Source organism: Neopsephotus bourkii, unplaced genomic scaffold, assembly GCF_033783945.1.
Source record: "Neopsephotus bourkii isolate Nb327-2 ecotype Australia unplaced genomic scaffold, CSIRO-AGI_Nbou_v1 NB_1433, whole genome shotgun sequence".
NCBI lineage: Eukaryota > Metazoa > Chordata > Aves > Psittaciformes > Psittacidae > Neopsephotus > Neopsephotus bourkii.
In genome coordinates, this window is record NW_026901910.1 from 3,351,683 (window position 1) to 3,364,565 (window position 12,883).

At 44.5% G+C, this 12,883-nt stretch overlaps 1 protein-coding gene across 1 annotated transcript; it reads right to left on the minus strand.

The window, feature by feature from the left end:
• Positions 1–381: 381 nt before the first annotated feature.
• On the minus strand, positions 382–12,291 carry CRTAM (cytotoxic and regulatory T cell molecule). Its single transcript, XM_061368193.1, has 11 exons — positions 12,109–12,291; positions 9,385–9,531; positions 7,616–7,768; positions 7,289–7,420; positions 4,679–4,870; positions 4,257–4,328; positions 3,891–4,004; positions 2,546–2,650; positions 2,024–2,170; positions 1,561–1,644; positions 382–1,264 (listed from the first exon to the last, which is right to left on the minus strand). The coding sequence occupies exons 1-11, from the start codon at positions 12,155–12,157 to the stop codon at positions 1,134–1,136; spliced, it is 1,326 nt and encodes a 441-aa protein (XP_061224177.1). The 5' UTR covers positions 12,158–12,291; the 3' UTR covers positions 382–1,133.
• Between the last annotated feature and the right edge of the window lie 592 nt (positions 12,292–12,883).

The window sequence follows — 12,883 nt, forward strand, 5'->3', positions numbered from 1 at the left end:
CCGCCGCGTCTCGCCGTTGCCATGGCCACGCCGGAGGACGCGCAGCATCCACCAACAGCGAGGGCGGAGGGGGGGGGGGGAGCTGCAGGACAAAGCCACTTTAAAGTGATACGAGATTTATTATATCATATATAATAGCAGCCACTTCAAGGGCATGTATTTAATTCGGGGCCCAAACCCAGTGTTCAGCTTCTTGCTTACAGTGGGGAATAATCGTCTCTAGCAGGAAAAATAAACACAGCTGTCTGCTGTAATGTAAATTCTCTTTATTTTAGGAGTTCAGTTTTATCTTCCCCACATAGAAAAGGTTCCCGGTGATGGCATAGCGGGGCTGTGAGGATATAAAGTCTCATTGATTCTCCTAGATTGCCTGCTGACTTTCTCCCTGGATCTGGGGAGTCCCGTATGCAATATCATCTCCACCTTTGATAACCCACGTTTGAAAGCTTCCATAGTCTCAGTGACACCCCTGGAAGTTTAGATGACGTGGGAGTACAAGTGTAGTACCCAGATGTTCTGGTTTCAGAGCCCCTTGCAAACTAGTGCTGATGCAGTCTGGCATGGCACAGAATGATGCTGCCATTGTACAGGTGAGAAACTAAAGCAGGAGTTCTAGCATGGGGGAGCAACCTTGGTGTTTTTAACTCTTTGGTCATCAGGATGCTTTCTTCCTTGGTTAAATACAGCTGGATCTTCAGGTTTGGGGTGAGAATAAGGCAACACAAGTGCCAGTAGGTCTGCAGCTCCCAGGGTTTCCTGCTCAGTCCCATGCTTGCAGAATTACATGAATGTCTTCATATCCTGCAGTCCTTGGAATACCTGCATGTTCCTTTGCCAAGACCCTCACTGCTGGTAGGATCTGAGACAGGACTGATGAGCTCTGTTTCTGGCAGTGGTTATTTAAATCCTTTGAGGACTACAGATAAATCGCTGTCTTCATTGCTAATAGGTTTCTAGGACCACCAGTCCTATCTACCTGCCCCACTGTTTAAAGGAAAGCAGTCCAAAGCGGGTTTTGGGTTGAGGGTAGCTGTTTGTAGTTCTGCTCCTTGAAATCATATTGGTACCTGAATGCTGTAATATGAAGATCAGGAAACACTGGTGTTTCTGCACATCGTACAGATCTACTATAGCTATACATTTGTTTCCTTTCCACATCCAAACAGTTTCTCACTTATTGCAATGGTTTTGTCTCTGGGATTCTTCTGCATTGTTTCCACATATCCTGCTGTTACATATTGCATGTTGGACTTCTGATTGGCACCTGAAAGATGAACACACATTTATTACTGATTTTGTAAAGGGGGATGGTGTACCTGCTGGAAATACATATGAATTAGTGTTATAGAGCAATAAAAGATGACATGCATCTCTAGATATTGTTAGGGCATCCATCACAGTGAAGACTGGGAAACATGAGGTGGCCTACTGCAGGCTACACGATACTCAAGGCACTACTTTGTACTAGAAGTGGTTTAAATGTCTTGCATATGTATTCTTATATATGTTCAGTAGCAAGGCTTGAACAGGAATTAGTTTACATCAGTTAAAGCTCTTTACCTTGTCTGTTCTTCTCATGGCCTGGACTGTCTTCATTAGATTTGGATTTATAACTCTCCAGAGTCTGGTCTGAAACATCATTTTCTGCACAGAAAACAAATGTAATTAAGATGGTGAGGTTTTCCCATGACCATTGCTCGCTGTCTGCATCGAGCATAGAGAATCTGAGAGACTAGTTATAAAAAAGGGATTTAATCATGTTGACCATCTAAGAAACATACTGAAGACAACAATTTCATAGGGTTTTTTGTGACACCTCGTGTCAGTGGCCTCAGACCACCAGTTACAGGGACTCTTCAACCGTTGTTTGCAGTAAGTCATGGTCACTGTCTAATTTATGGTCACTGTCTATGGGAGAAGGACATGTAACCAGGGGTTGGAGGAGCTGTGGCAGTCTCCTCAGCTCTCCAGCCCTGCTGAATTAAGCAATGTCAGGAGTTGCTTGAACAGGGCTATCACCCACCTCTCTTCCACACTCCATGAGCTTTCTTCAGCTTCCTCACAAAAAGCAGGACAATGATGAGCAGCACGAAAATCAGAACAGCCACCAAGATGGGCAGCAAGAGATTTTTCTCTTTCTTTTCCATGCTTTCAGATTTCACGTCTTTGTCTGTAAGAGAAGAAGGCATTTGTATTGTTAAATAGCTTCCTGTGAGTCTCTGGTAATTAAGATAAGTTATATCCTGGACCAGGCCACATGAACATGGTGCAAGAGCAGAAGTCACCTTATTGGATTTAAGTTTTAGGATGTGAGACAAATTATTTCTTCTTGTATGAATAAGAAAACTTGACTGAAATAAGTGGGTTCATGCTTTTTCTAGCTGATAAAACCAGTTATGTTTCTGGGGTCTCTCCCCTGGATTGCAAGCCAGCATTACCCTAGTGTACTGACAAAAGGTTTGGAGGTGGATACATGGTCAGAGAGAACCAGGTTGGTGTAAGACAGCTCACTGCATGTTTGGGAGCTATCATTAAGAGTTCATACCAGAGGTGAGGGTGCAAATCACAGTTACATTTCCCCTCGGTAGCAGGGTTTCTGTCCTGGAAACTTCCCCTTCTGTGACATTGCCACCAACTGCTGCTTCAGTCCCTGGGGGAATAGAAAGGAGAACAGTATTTCTCTGAAAGGCAAAGGGATGCTTAAGAAATACATATTTTCCCAAGAGCTTTGAAGCCCAGGGCGTCTGGTACTGCAACAGAAAAGGACTTTTGGAGTCTCTGTCTCAAAGCTCTGTGCTCACTTCCTTACTACTGCATTTTGTTTTCATCTGAAGACCACCTACGCTTTATGAACAGAAAATCCTCACTGTCTCACACATTGCTGAACTCAATGGTTTCCATTTACAGCCAAAGTAAAACAAAGCTGAGCTCTGACTCTTTGGTCATTTGCGGGGTTTCCCTGCCCATCAGTTTGTTCTCTTGCTTGCAAAACCAGGAATATGCATGTATCCTTTGCCTTAAAGTAGACTTAAATTGGTTTGTGGTATTCATATCCCTGACTACACTTTTATTGACTTCATAGCTCCCAGTGGGCAGTCACCCCATCCTATGCCACCACCACCCATGCCTGATGATGTGAATTCATTCCACTGGGGACATGGAAACTCGATGAACCAGCCAATTCTTCCTTTCCTGCTGCAGCTGGTGTAACCTCAGACCCTGTACAAACACAGAGGTGAGCTCTGCCTTCCTTACACGCACAGACAACACATCCTTGGGTGATTGAACTTGGTTTGTAAAACTAAAGTGATAACGTGGGCTGTGTCTACCGAAACTTTACATTCATAAGAGATGTGTTCCTTCTCAAGACCTGTTGAAGCATTCAACCTCCCTTTCTAAGCATGTTTATCAACATATATGCGATCTGTTTATCAGATCGTAGCCATTCTTTAGTGCTTGTAATCACTGATGTAGCACTTTTAAACAACTACGAACAAAGGGTTCTTGCAATTCTAACACAACCAATTGATTCTCTCTGCAGGGCCTGTCACACAAGGTGTCCACCCAAGCGATTTGGGCAGCGGAGCTCTTCATTCTTCTGCTGGAAACAGCTCCCCAGTTCACTGACTGCAACCTGAACCGTTGTTGCACAGTGCCATCTAGTGCAGCCGTCCAGAGAAATCCCAGCCTGGCCTCACACCATGCTGCAGGAGTGGCCCATTTGGCTACTGCTTCTGTTCTGCATCTATCAACAGAGACTTTGCTTTCACAAAACTGAGTTCTCCTCGCACAAGCAAGAAATGCTGCGGTTTATGTTATGTGCTTGTTTGTAATGGCGAATGTAACGCTGCTCTTAGTAGCATTTGGTAACTTGATGTGAGCAAACTTACAAGTAGATGTGATGTCTGGTTGGAGGGTTTGATGGGTCGGTGTTGCTGCTGAGCTGGGAACTAGTGGATCCTCTGGTACTGCAGAAGAGGTTGGTTGTTCGGATCCTGAAGGAACTTACCCAAACACAAGACAAACCTCAGAAGACACACTTTGCCATTGAACTGATGCTTGAAACCACGACAAATTGATGCTTAAACCGTGACAAAAATGAAACCTGCCCTGTATGCTCTATGCTCTGGGCTGTTTGGGTTCTCCATTGGTTAGACTCCCACTCCTATCCTCCCACCTTCAGCTTCCCTGTCCTCTGAATCAACACTATGAAATGAGGGCATGAATTAAGAAGAGGCCAGGCAGCTAAAGCCTACCTGTAGTTTGATCGTTCTCAGAGACACCTGTATCCACCTCTGGGTTAGATGGTGCTGGATTTGTTTTTGCCACTGAAAAAAAAACAAAGAAAGCACAACTTTCAGAGCACTTTATAAGTACTTGTTGAATGAAGCAGTCGAAGGAAGAAGGAAGTAAGAATAATAAGATCCATCCTAAAGACAAGTAAACAGGCAGAAAGTAAACTCTAGTCTGTGAACTATTAGACAAGCAGCTCCACTTACTGTTAGTTTACAGTATTTACCCTATGTGGTAGTTAAAGCCCCCAAATCTTAGTTTGGCATTCTGCTTTTGCCCCAGTGTGAAAATAGATTCCACACATGGGCAGTAGACTATGGGCTTCAGCTTTGCATGTGAATCTGCTAACTTTCACCACCTCAAAGTGGTAAAACGGGATAAGGACTGCTGAAGGAGCCTGCAGTACCTGTCCTAGCAAGGTCCTCAAATGGGAAAGATGCCATCAGCTTCTCTTCTCTTAGTGCTTGGTGGTGAATGATGCAGCTGGCTGTTGAATTGGGCCCATAGGCAAGGACTGTCAGTGTGCTGGTTGAGGTCCATTTCTTCCCATCAGCTTCTAACTTGTGCTTAGTGTCACCTATACACCCATTGGAAGACAACATTTAAGTGCTTTCTAGTCAAGAGCAATTGAAAGAAAAACCTTCCAGGCACAATCTGCATTACTTTGCTGTGCTAAAGCAGCACCTGATTACTGGGCACAAGTGATTCACTGTGTAAATGGATTACATGGGGGCCCAAAGGCAGCAAGGTCATGGTTTTTGCCTCGTCACTGTTTAAGTGCAGACCTCACTGCCTCTGCTGGGTTTCACAACTAATGTGGGGAAATTCACCTTCACTGCAATGTTCAGACACCAAACACTGATTTGTGGCCCTTCTTGAATGGGATGAATGGCTCTGCTGTGTGACACAGCCATGCATGGCTTGTGAGGAGCCTGAGAGCAAGGACCTGCTGTTTTCCAGCATGACTGAGATCTAGCAAAGTTCTGGCTCTGCTATGGGATATCCAGAAGCATTAAATATGTGTCTTAAGAGCTGTGTGTTTGTTACCCCAAACATAAAAAGCAGTTGTGCAGTATTTGTGCATATTGACCAACACAAATTGCCTGGGAGTTTTTCTGTTCATAATGTAGAGGTTCTCTGGAAACAAACTGATGATTTCTCCTGATCTGTTACCCTTGGTAATAAATAACTTTATTGGTAACCCTAACTTTATAAATGAAAGAAATCCCTTGTTTCCAACTTAGCCTTCACAGGTAATTTGCTGTATCACATAACCTGGTACTTCCCAGCTCTTTTCCCCATCCCCAGCAGGGTCACGTAAGAGCTCAAAAGGATTTCAAAGTGGTTTTGTTAGCAAGGAAAGAATCTTTGCCAGCAACAGCTCAGTAATTACAGCTGGGTTGCCCCTACTGAGCCCTGGTGGAACCAAGAAGCTGCCAGTAATTAAGGTGTATTAGCTATTTAGTGACTAATATAAATGTTTGCAGTAAGTAATTAAGGTTGGGGATGAGAAGGGAGGAGTGTTGCTTCAGTCATCCTCAAAAAGGAAAGAAGCACACAGAAAGTCTGAGCAGCAGTGATTTAGGATGGATAGTTCCCACTGGTATGGTTTGCTGTAACAGTTGACTGGGTTAGTGCTACAAGGCAAGGAGAAGATAAAGGTAAGTGTAGGTTTTTGTTAATGGGAATGGGTAAAAGCATGGTTGGCTTTATGTGTTCTGGGAGGTGGCTTGTGTCCGAGTTGTCATCTTACAAATAACATACATTGTCAGGCCAGAACTGAGGGGGTTTCAAGTTTAAGGAAACCTCCTGTTTTTAGAAGAACACTGGCAAAAATGTATGTATGAGGTGACATATTGCTTCCCTGGGCTCTTCATAACTTCATAGCTGATGTTCCCCCAAGACCTTAGTGTCACACAGCCCAGCTCTTCCCAAACACATGCAGGATTTTAGAACTTGCTTTTCCAAGCCCCATGCACTGCCTCAGAGCATCTTTTACCTGCAATCACAGATAGCTTTCTGCCCTGGCTTTTGTGGGGTTCACTTACCAGCTGCACTGCTTCCCCTTAATACAGTTCCTTTAAGCATAGGGCTTTATGTGGTTGCATTAGCGCCTGTGAATCTGGCAGCCTGGATTTATTCCTTAGTCTTGATTTCTAGCTATATTCAAGCTAACACACTTCTCTGCTGTTTTCTAGAGTTCTTAGTTAAAACAAGCTGTCTGGGGGTGTGGGGGAAGACTATAGGTTAAGCTTTGAATATGTTGCTTGATGATGCAAAATACAACTAAGAGCTGGCTACTATGTGAAAGAAAAGAGTGCATTTATGGGTATTTTCCTCATGCTTTGATACAGGCGTGCATTTCCTCTCTGCTCTGCTACAGGTAGCTAATAATGTAGCTGTTACTAGAACATGGCCTTTGGAGCAGCTACTTACATAGCACATGAGTTAATTTGAGCTATGTAGGGGTTTTGTTCCTCATGTGTGTCCACCCAGATGCGTGCAGACCTCTCACTGGGGCAGTGTTGTAGGGTGGTGTGGGATCTTGTTTCCTGAGCTCTCTTCCTGTGTCTGCTAGTGGCTTGGAGCAGATCAGTATGGGAGAGGCTGATGGTGTTTGTGTGAGCTGCTCAACAAAGCAGCTTACAACATAGAAATAGTAAAAATGGGTTTGTTAACTGACTTTATATCCAGGCTTTGGAAATTGTGCCTCCAGAGTTTGGGTTTCACTTTATTCCACTGGAAAATGACTCCTGACTTTCAAAGGGTTTTGGTGCCAAGTGTTACTGTTCTGCACCGAGTGTGAGCAAAGCAGATGAGCCCTCTCCCTTGCACAAACACTAGAATCCAGTGCTGGGTTTTCTCCCACCCTGCACCACGGGGCCAGGTTGTACTCAGTGAGTGAGTGATGGTCCCAGAAGGTGTTTTACCTTCCAAGGTAAAGATGGATAAGAAGCAATTGTTAGTAATCAGTCCCTTGTCCTTTAACACATACCAGGGAGTTCTATCCCGTTGTCCAACAGCCAGGTAATCTGGGCCTGTGGTTTGCATCCTTGGGTATAGCAAGACAGTATAACGCTTCTTTCTGTGTTTCTGGATACTTCCAGTACTGGATTAGAAGGAGCAGCTGCAACAGTAAGATTTTGAATCAGTTATAAAGCATCTTTCTACTGGGTTATATGACTGGTTTCATACATAGCATTGTTGGAGGGGGGGGACTGAGCTAGGACCAGGATTATGTTGTGTAAAGCACCATGCAATTGCATGCAAAAAAGCAGGTCTGGAGTTGAGAAGCTGGGACAAAGTGGGTGAAAGAACTTACCTAATACCTTAACAGTCTTGTTCTTGCTTTTGAAGGGGATGCCATAGTAGAAGCATTTATATACACCTTCATCATGCACTGTTATGTTAGACAGTTGGATGGATAATTCATCCTTTGAATAATGGATAAGTTTGTATCTCTGATCTCTTAAAGCTGTAAGGAAAATAAAAGCCAGCTTGATATGTGTGTAGCTACAGAAGAGAAAGACAGATCATCAAAGCATTAACGCAGGAGGATCATTTTCTGTTTGGCATTTTTTAACCCATCAGCATTTGACATAGAGGAGCAGTTCCAGCACGAAGCATTCCTCACTGATGCTGCACTAGTACATAGGCAGCAGGAAACTGAAGAAAGGAGGGTGTGTGATGCCAGACAGGAACATGCCATTCTTTCTTGCTTTTATTTTCAGGGGGATCTTAATGCAAAGCAATCTGGGTTCTTTATGTGTCTAGATGTATAAATACAAGCAACCATTGTGGGGTGAGGACATGATATGTGGTCAGACCTTTGAATATAGAGCACAGATACATGAACTGAGGAGCTTTCCCTTCCTCATTCTCCAAGCCTTTATTTGGTCTTGAAAAAAATCACTTCCCTCTTTGGGTGCATTTTGTGATGTATAAGTGAACACTGTGGTCAGCACACACCTCTTTATTAACTGCTTGATAATTGGCTGGTTTGCTTCCCTTATATTTGTCTAATTACCTTGATTTTAATAAGGGTGTTCATTCTCTGCTGTACAACCCCCTTTCTCTCTCTCGACTTCTAGTTTTGCTTCATGGATGTCCCATGGGAGTCCTCAGGCATTAAGTCACATGGACTTTTCCCACAATCACAGCACAGAAAGTGTAACTGTCTGCCCTTACATTGAACTGAAACTGGGATTGTGTACCAACCCTTAGGGAGAAAAAGACCTCCAAAGCTCTCTTTTTACTCTAAAGCTGGGGTCTTGTAAAAATGTGGCCTTGGGAGAAAATCCCAACAGTGCTACAATTTATGGTAGTGATTAAATATGAAAGGATTTTGATATCACCCTAAAACTGGTAGGCAGCTGGTAATATTTTTAGCTACCATAAGACTGGAGGGAACTGATTCGTGAAGTGGTTTATTGGAGAAGCAATGTGACCAGCATCCACAGTGGTAATTCAGAACGAAAATGTCTATGCACAGTGTAAAGTCTGGCCACTCTCTAAATGAGGACTGTTTCCTTTTGTATTGCAAAAGGAATGTATTCAGTGTGTCTGACTTGGATCCAAACGCTTTGCAAACTCTAGTCCTTGTGGATGTTGTATCATGTGTCTAATTGTGGACCAAGAGGAGGAGAGATACAGACAGAGATATAAGGGGTAGGGAGTGGAAGGGAACACAGTAATTGTAACTTTGGCCTTATCAGAGCATTTTAGAAATCACTGCTTGTTTCCTGAAGATTTCCTCTGGATGCACTACATCAGATTCCCTGATGAGCAGGAGAGTACCCAGGGCTTTCAGGCATGTCCATTCCTGTCTCTCTTATAAGGTAAAAGTGTGTTTTTGTGCTAATGCCTTGGTGCTGGTGGTAACTACAGTTCATTACTAAAAGCTCTAGCACCAGAGCACTCTTGTGAGGGTTTCCATTTCATCAGCTTCCTGCCAGAAAGGGGCTGAGTGTAAAACCATCTCGAGTGTTGGGTAGGAGGTGAGTCAGACTGGCCATGGGTAGGAGCTGGAAAGCCCTATGAGTGACCCTCCAGCCCCATGTGGCAAGTGTTGCACTTGGTTTTCACACTTACCCCGCTGGGTGTTGAGAAAAATGGCAAACCCATGAGGGTTTAACCACTGCAGGGCAGACCCATCATCACTGCTGAGGGCGCAGCGGAGGTTCAGGTCCTCTCCTTCCTTTAGAGTTATGGTTTCACCTCCAGCATCTGGAAAATCCCCTGCCAGAGATGAGGCCGGGGTTGGGGGGAACAAGTATTGAAATGTGACCTGAAGTAAAGCAGCAGTTTCACACACAGCATTGTGCCAACTTTCCTTCTTTCAAGGGTGTAAAGGTTCTTCTTGCCAATATCATTGTACTGATATAAGTAAATCACAGTCGTTAGGCAGGTCATCACAGCCACTTTGTACCAAAGGTTTGTGATCTTTACCTGCTAGCACAACCACGTTTAGTTATTAGATGTTATTCCATGAGTCAATGAAGAATTGATAGCAGACCCATTTAATGCATGTTCTCCCTGTATGCTAACACAAACATTATTACTCATTATTCTATGCTCTATTCTGGAGCTGTTAAACCTGATTTACAAGCATGCGTGACTGAGCAGCGATGGTCTAGTGTGAAGCATCCCTGCCCATGGTAGGGATGTGGGAACTAGGTGATCTTAAGGTCCCTTGCAATCCAAGCCATTCTATGATTCTATGGTCAGATCTCTGAAAAATGAGGTTTTCATTGTGATGCTGCAACTGCTTTGAGCTGGTTTTGAGACTTTCTGAAGATGAAATCCACAAACCTGGCTTGGCATAGATTACTAAAATGAAATGCCATTCTCCCAGTTCGTTTTATAGATGGGCAGTAAAGTGGGTTTTTCCCTGTCAGCATTCCAAGCCATATAATACATTTTGTGACAATATTGGATGACCTGGAATAAATCACCTTCTCCAGGGGAAAAAAAATCCTGCCCTGGAGAAATGACCAAGAGCAGTGTCTGGGTCAGAGAGAAGTAAATAGGTAGGAAGAGGGTTATATTTTTCATTCCTGTTTTGTGTGCTTTGGTTTTCTTTTCCAGGTAGCTGTTTGCTGCAAGTGCTTACTGTGTCCATGAGCATTGCAGTTTGGGGAAATGAGTATTTCTGGCCTTCAGGGAAGCTTTTAATGTTCTTAAACCATTTTAAAATCAAACTATCATAGGGTATTCTTGCTGGACCAAATTCTTTATCACTAAAATCAGAGGGAGGACTTGTCTCCCTGTAAGACAGTATTTTCCCATAAGGATCTGTTGCCATGCCTCACCCTTTAGTTGTGCAAGCATGACAGGACCTTAAGAGTGGCTGTATCTGATCTACCATCACATATGGCTTATCAGTGTCTTTGGCTTCTATTTGTTCTTGAGTCCACCTCCATTTCCTAGGGTTAGTGTCTCAGCTTGTTTCTCTGGCTATGTCCTATGTGGGGGTCATTTGCAGAGGAGCAGTAGAAAAGGCAAAGCTCCTTGCATGGGTTCCCTTTGTGAAGACCTGTGCCAGGAGGTGCATGTTGGTAAGGTAGCAGAGGGCCTTGTCTGTGGTTTTCCATGGGGCCCTTTTATAGTGATGGTTTCCTGTCAGTAACAGCAATGTGGGGTCTTTCAAGTCACACCTTCTGAGGTGAGAGCAGCACGACTGAACAAGAAAAAGAGGGGTTGTTCTTGCCTTTCTAAAGCAGAGAAAAGCAGCCCCCAGAACCAGCATATATATAGTTTCCATGGGAGAGCATGGCTTCATTTAGACCATGACTCACAGGTCAAATCCCCTTTTGTAGAGGACGGTTTGATGTGCCTTCAAGCCACTGTAACCCACTACAGTACGGTCACTGGGGCATGGGTGATGCTCCCATGCCAGCTATAAATGTTCTTGTGCTGTGTGGATCCCTGGAAAAATTAGTCTGGCATCAGGTACTGTGCTATACATCAGGTACTGTGCTATACATCATCAGGTACTGTGCTATATCCATCTTCTTGGCAAGAAGGGCAGGAATTTCTTGCTAGGAATTGCAGGATGCAGCTGAGCAGAATGGTTCATGCCTCTGGATGCTATTTTAGTCATCAGAAAGCGCATGGTGAACTTGGTGCAACTTACACCTGTAAGACTGGACTGCTGCTAAATACATTCAATGGTGTAAAGATCCAGTTCCATTGCTGTTTAGACACTGAAATTTGATGTGGCAAAAAGTCAGGAGTGAAATCCGCAAGGATCCTGAGCTGTAGATACCCATCTTGCTGCTGTCCTTACTTACATCTTTCCTTATTTGACATGGTCAACTATTATCCTCTCACTCTCCTGTATATGGAGGACAGGAGATTAGTAAAGGAGGTTTAAGCTACATCCTCTACTAGGAGTAAGGAGATTGAGTATTTAAAGGGCTTTCAGTTTTCCAAGTACTTTGCAAGTGCATTCTAAATTGCTCTAACTTCTTGTAGTAGCCTCTTTCTACACAATACATGAGCAAAGGCAGACACAGATACCCACGCCATGGAAAGCAAGCAGTGCTCCACTGTTCAAAGTTAAGGTCTTTGCGGCATTAAGTATGCAGTAAGCTGCTAGGAGGCAAATCACGCTCATTGATACTGGGTTTAGGAGTCAGCTGGAATTCAGCACCGGTGTGCTTTGGAAATAGGGTGACAATCTGGCATTGTCAGCAAGAACACAGCAGCAGCAAAGCTGCCTTGCACATGATGTGCTGAAACCTGGAAATGGAGTTCTCCCAGCTGGGCTGCTTGCAAAGGGGAGATGGGCTAAGGCAATGCATAATCGCTTACCTTGCATCAGGAACAGAGCTGTGATGTGCAGCACGCTGGTGAAAGTCATGCTGTGGTGTGGGCTGACTTCCTCTCTCTGCTGGGGCTGCAGTGTGCAGCGGGTCCCTTTTCAGCATGGGGGGGAGCAGATTTACCATGACTTCATCACTGCTGGGGTCTCTGCCTCCTTTCCTTCTCTCTGCTGTTCCACTCTCCTCTCCCCCATCCCACGTTTCCTATGTGTTGGCGACTGCTGAGAACTTGGTGAGCTCACAGGCCCCTAGAATGAAACTAGTGGGTAACAGCACCGGGGGCACTTCACACTGCACCCCCTCCAGCTCTCTCTTGCTCAACACCCATACAGTGAACAGGGGGAGAGATGTATACGTAGGGGAAGCAGGTAAAGGTTAAGAGAAACATGGGCCTATGGGTGCACTGTGTGCAGGGATTAATTCTGAGGATGGCAGAGATTATTTGAGGGACACTGCTGTTGTGCAGTGATTGCTTGAAGACCCATCTGTGCAGTTTAAATCCCTTGGAAAAGACTTGTGTGTTGCTCTGAACCTTGTACAGCCACATACAGGGGAGGTTTGCTCTGATGGCAGGGACCCTGGCAAAACAGATAAGGAGAGGCAGATAATCATCTGTGTGTGGCTTGTGGCTCTCCATGGAATGAAAGGAAGAGGGACGGTCCGCAAGGACCTGGGGCAGAATCTGGTTTCCCGTGTCCCCTTGCAGGTCTGACTATAGGGACAAAGCAAAGCTTTTTGTGTCTCTTGGTGTGTAATGGCCAGTA

Excerpts from the sequence above, each read along its gene's own strand:
- CRTAM (XM_061368193.1), bottom strand. The coding sequence starts at position 12,157 with ATGACTTTCACCAGCGTGCTGCACATCACAGCTCTGTTCCTGATGCAA. Across the intron at positions 9,532-12,108 it reads AGCTCTGTTCCTGATGCAAG|GGGATTTTCCAGATGCTGGA; the intron begins GTAAGCGATTAT and ends CATCTCTGGCAG. Across the intron at positions 2,171-2,545 it reads GATTTGCACCCTCACCTCTG|ACAAAGACGTGAAATCTGAA; the intron begins GTATGAACTCTT and ends CTTCTCTTACAG.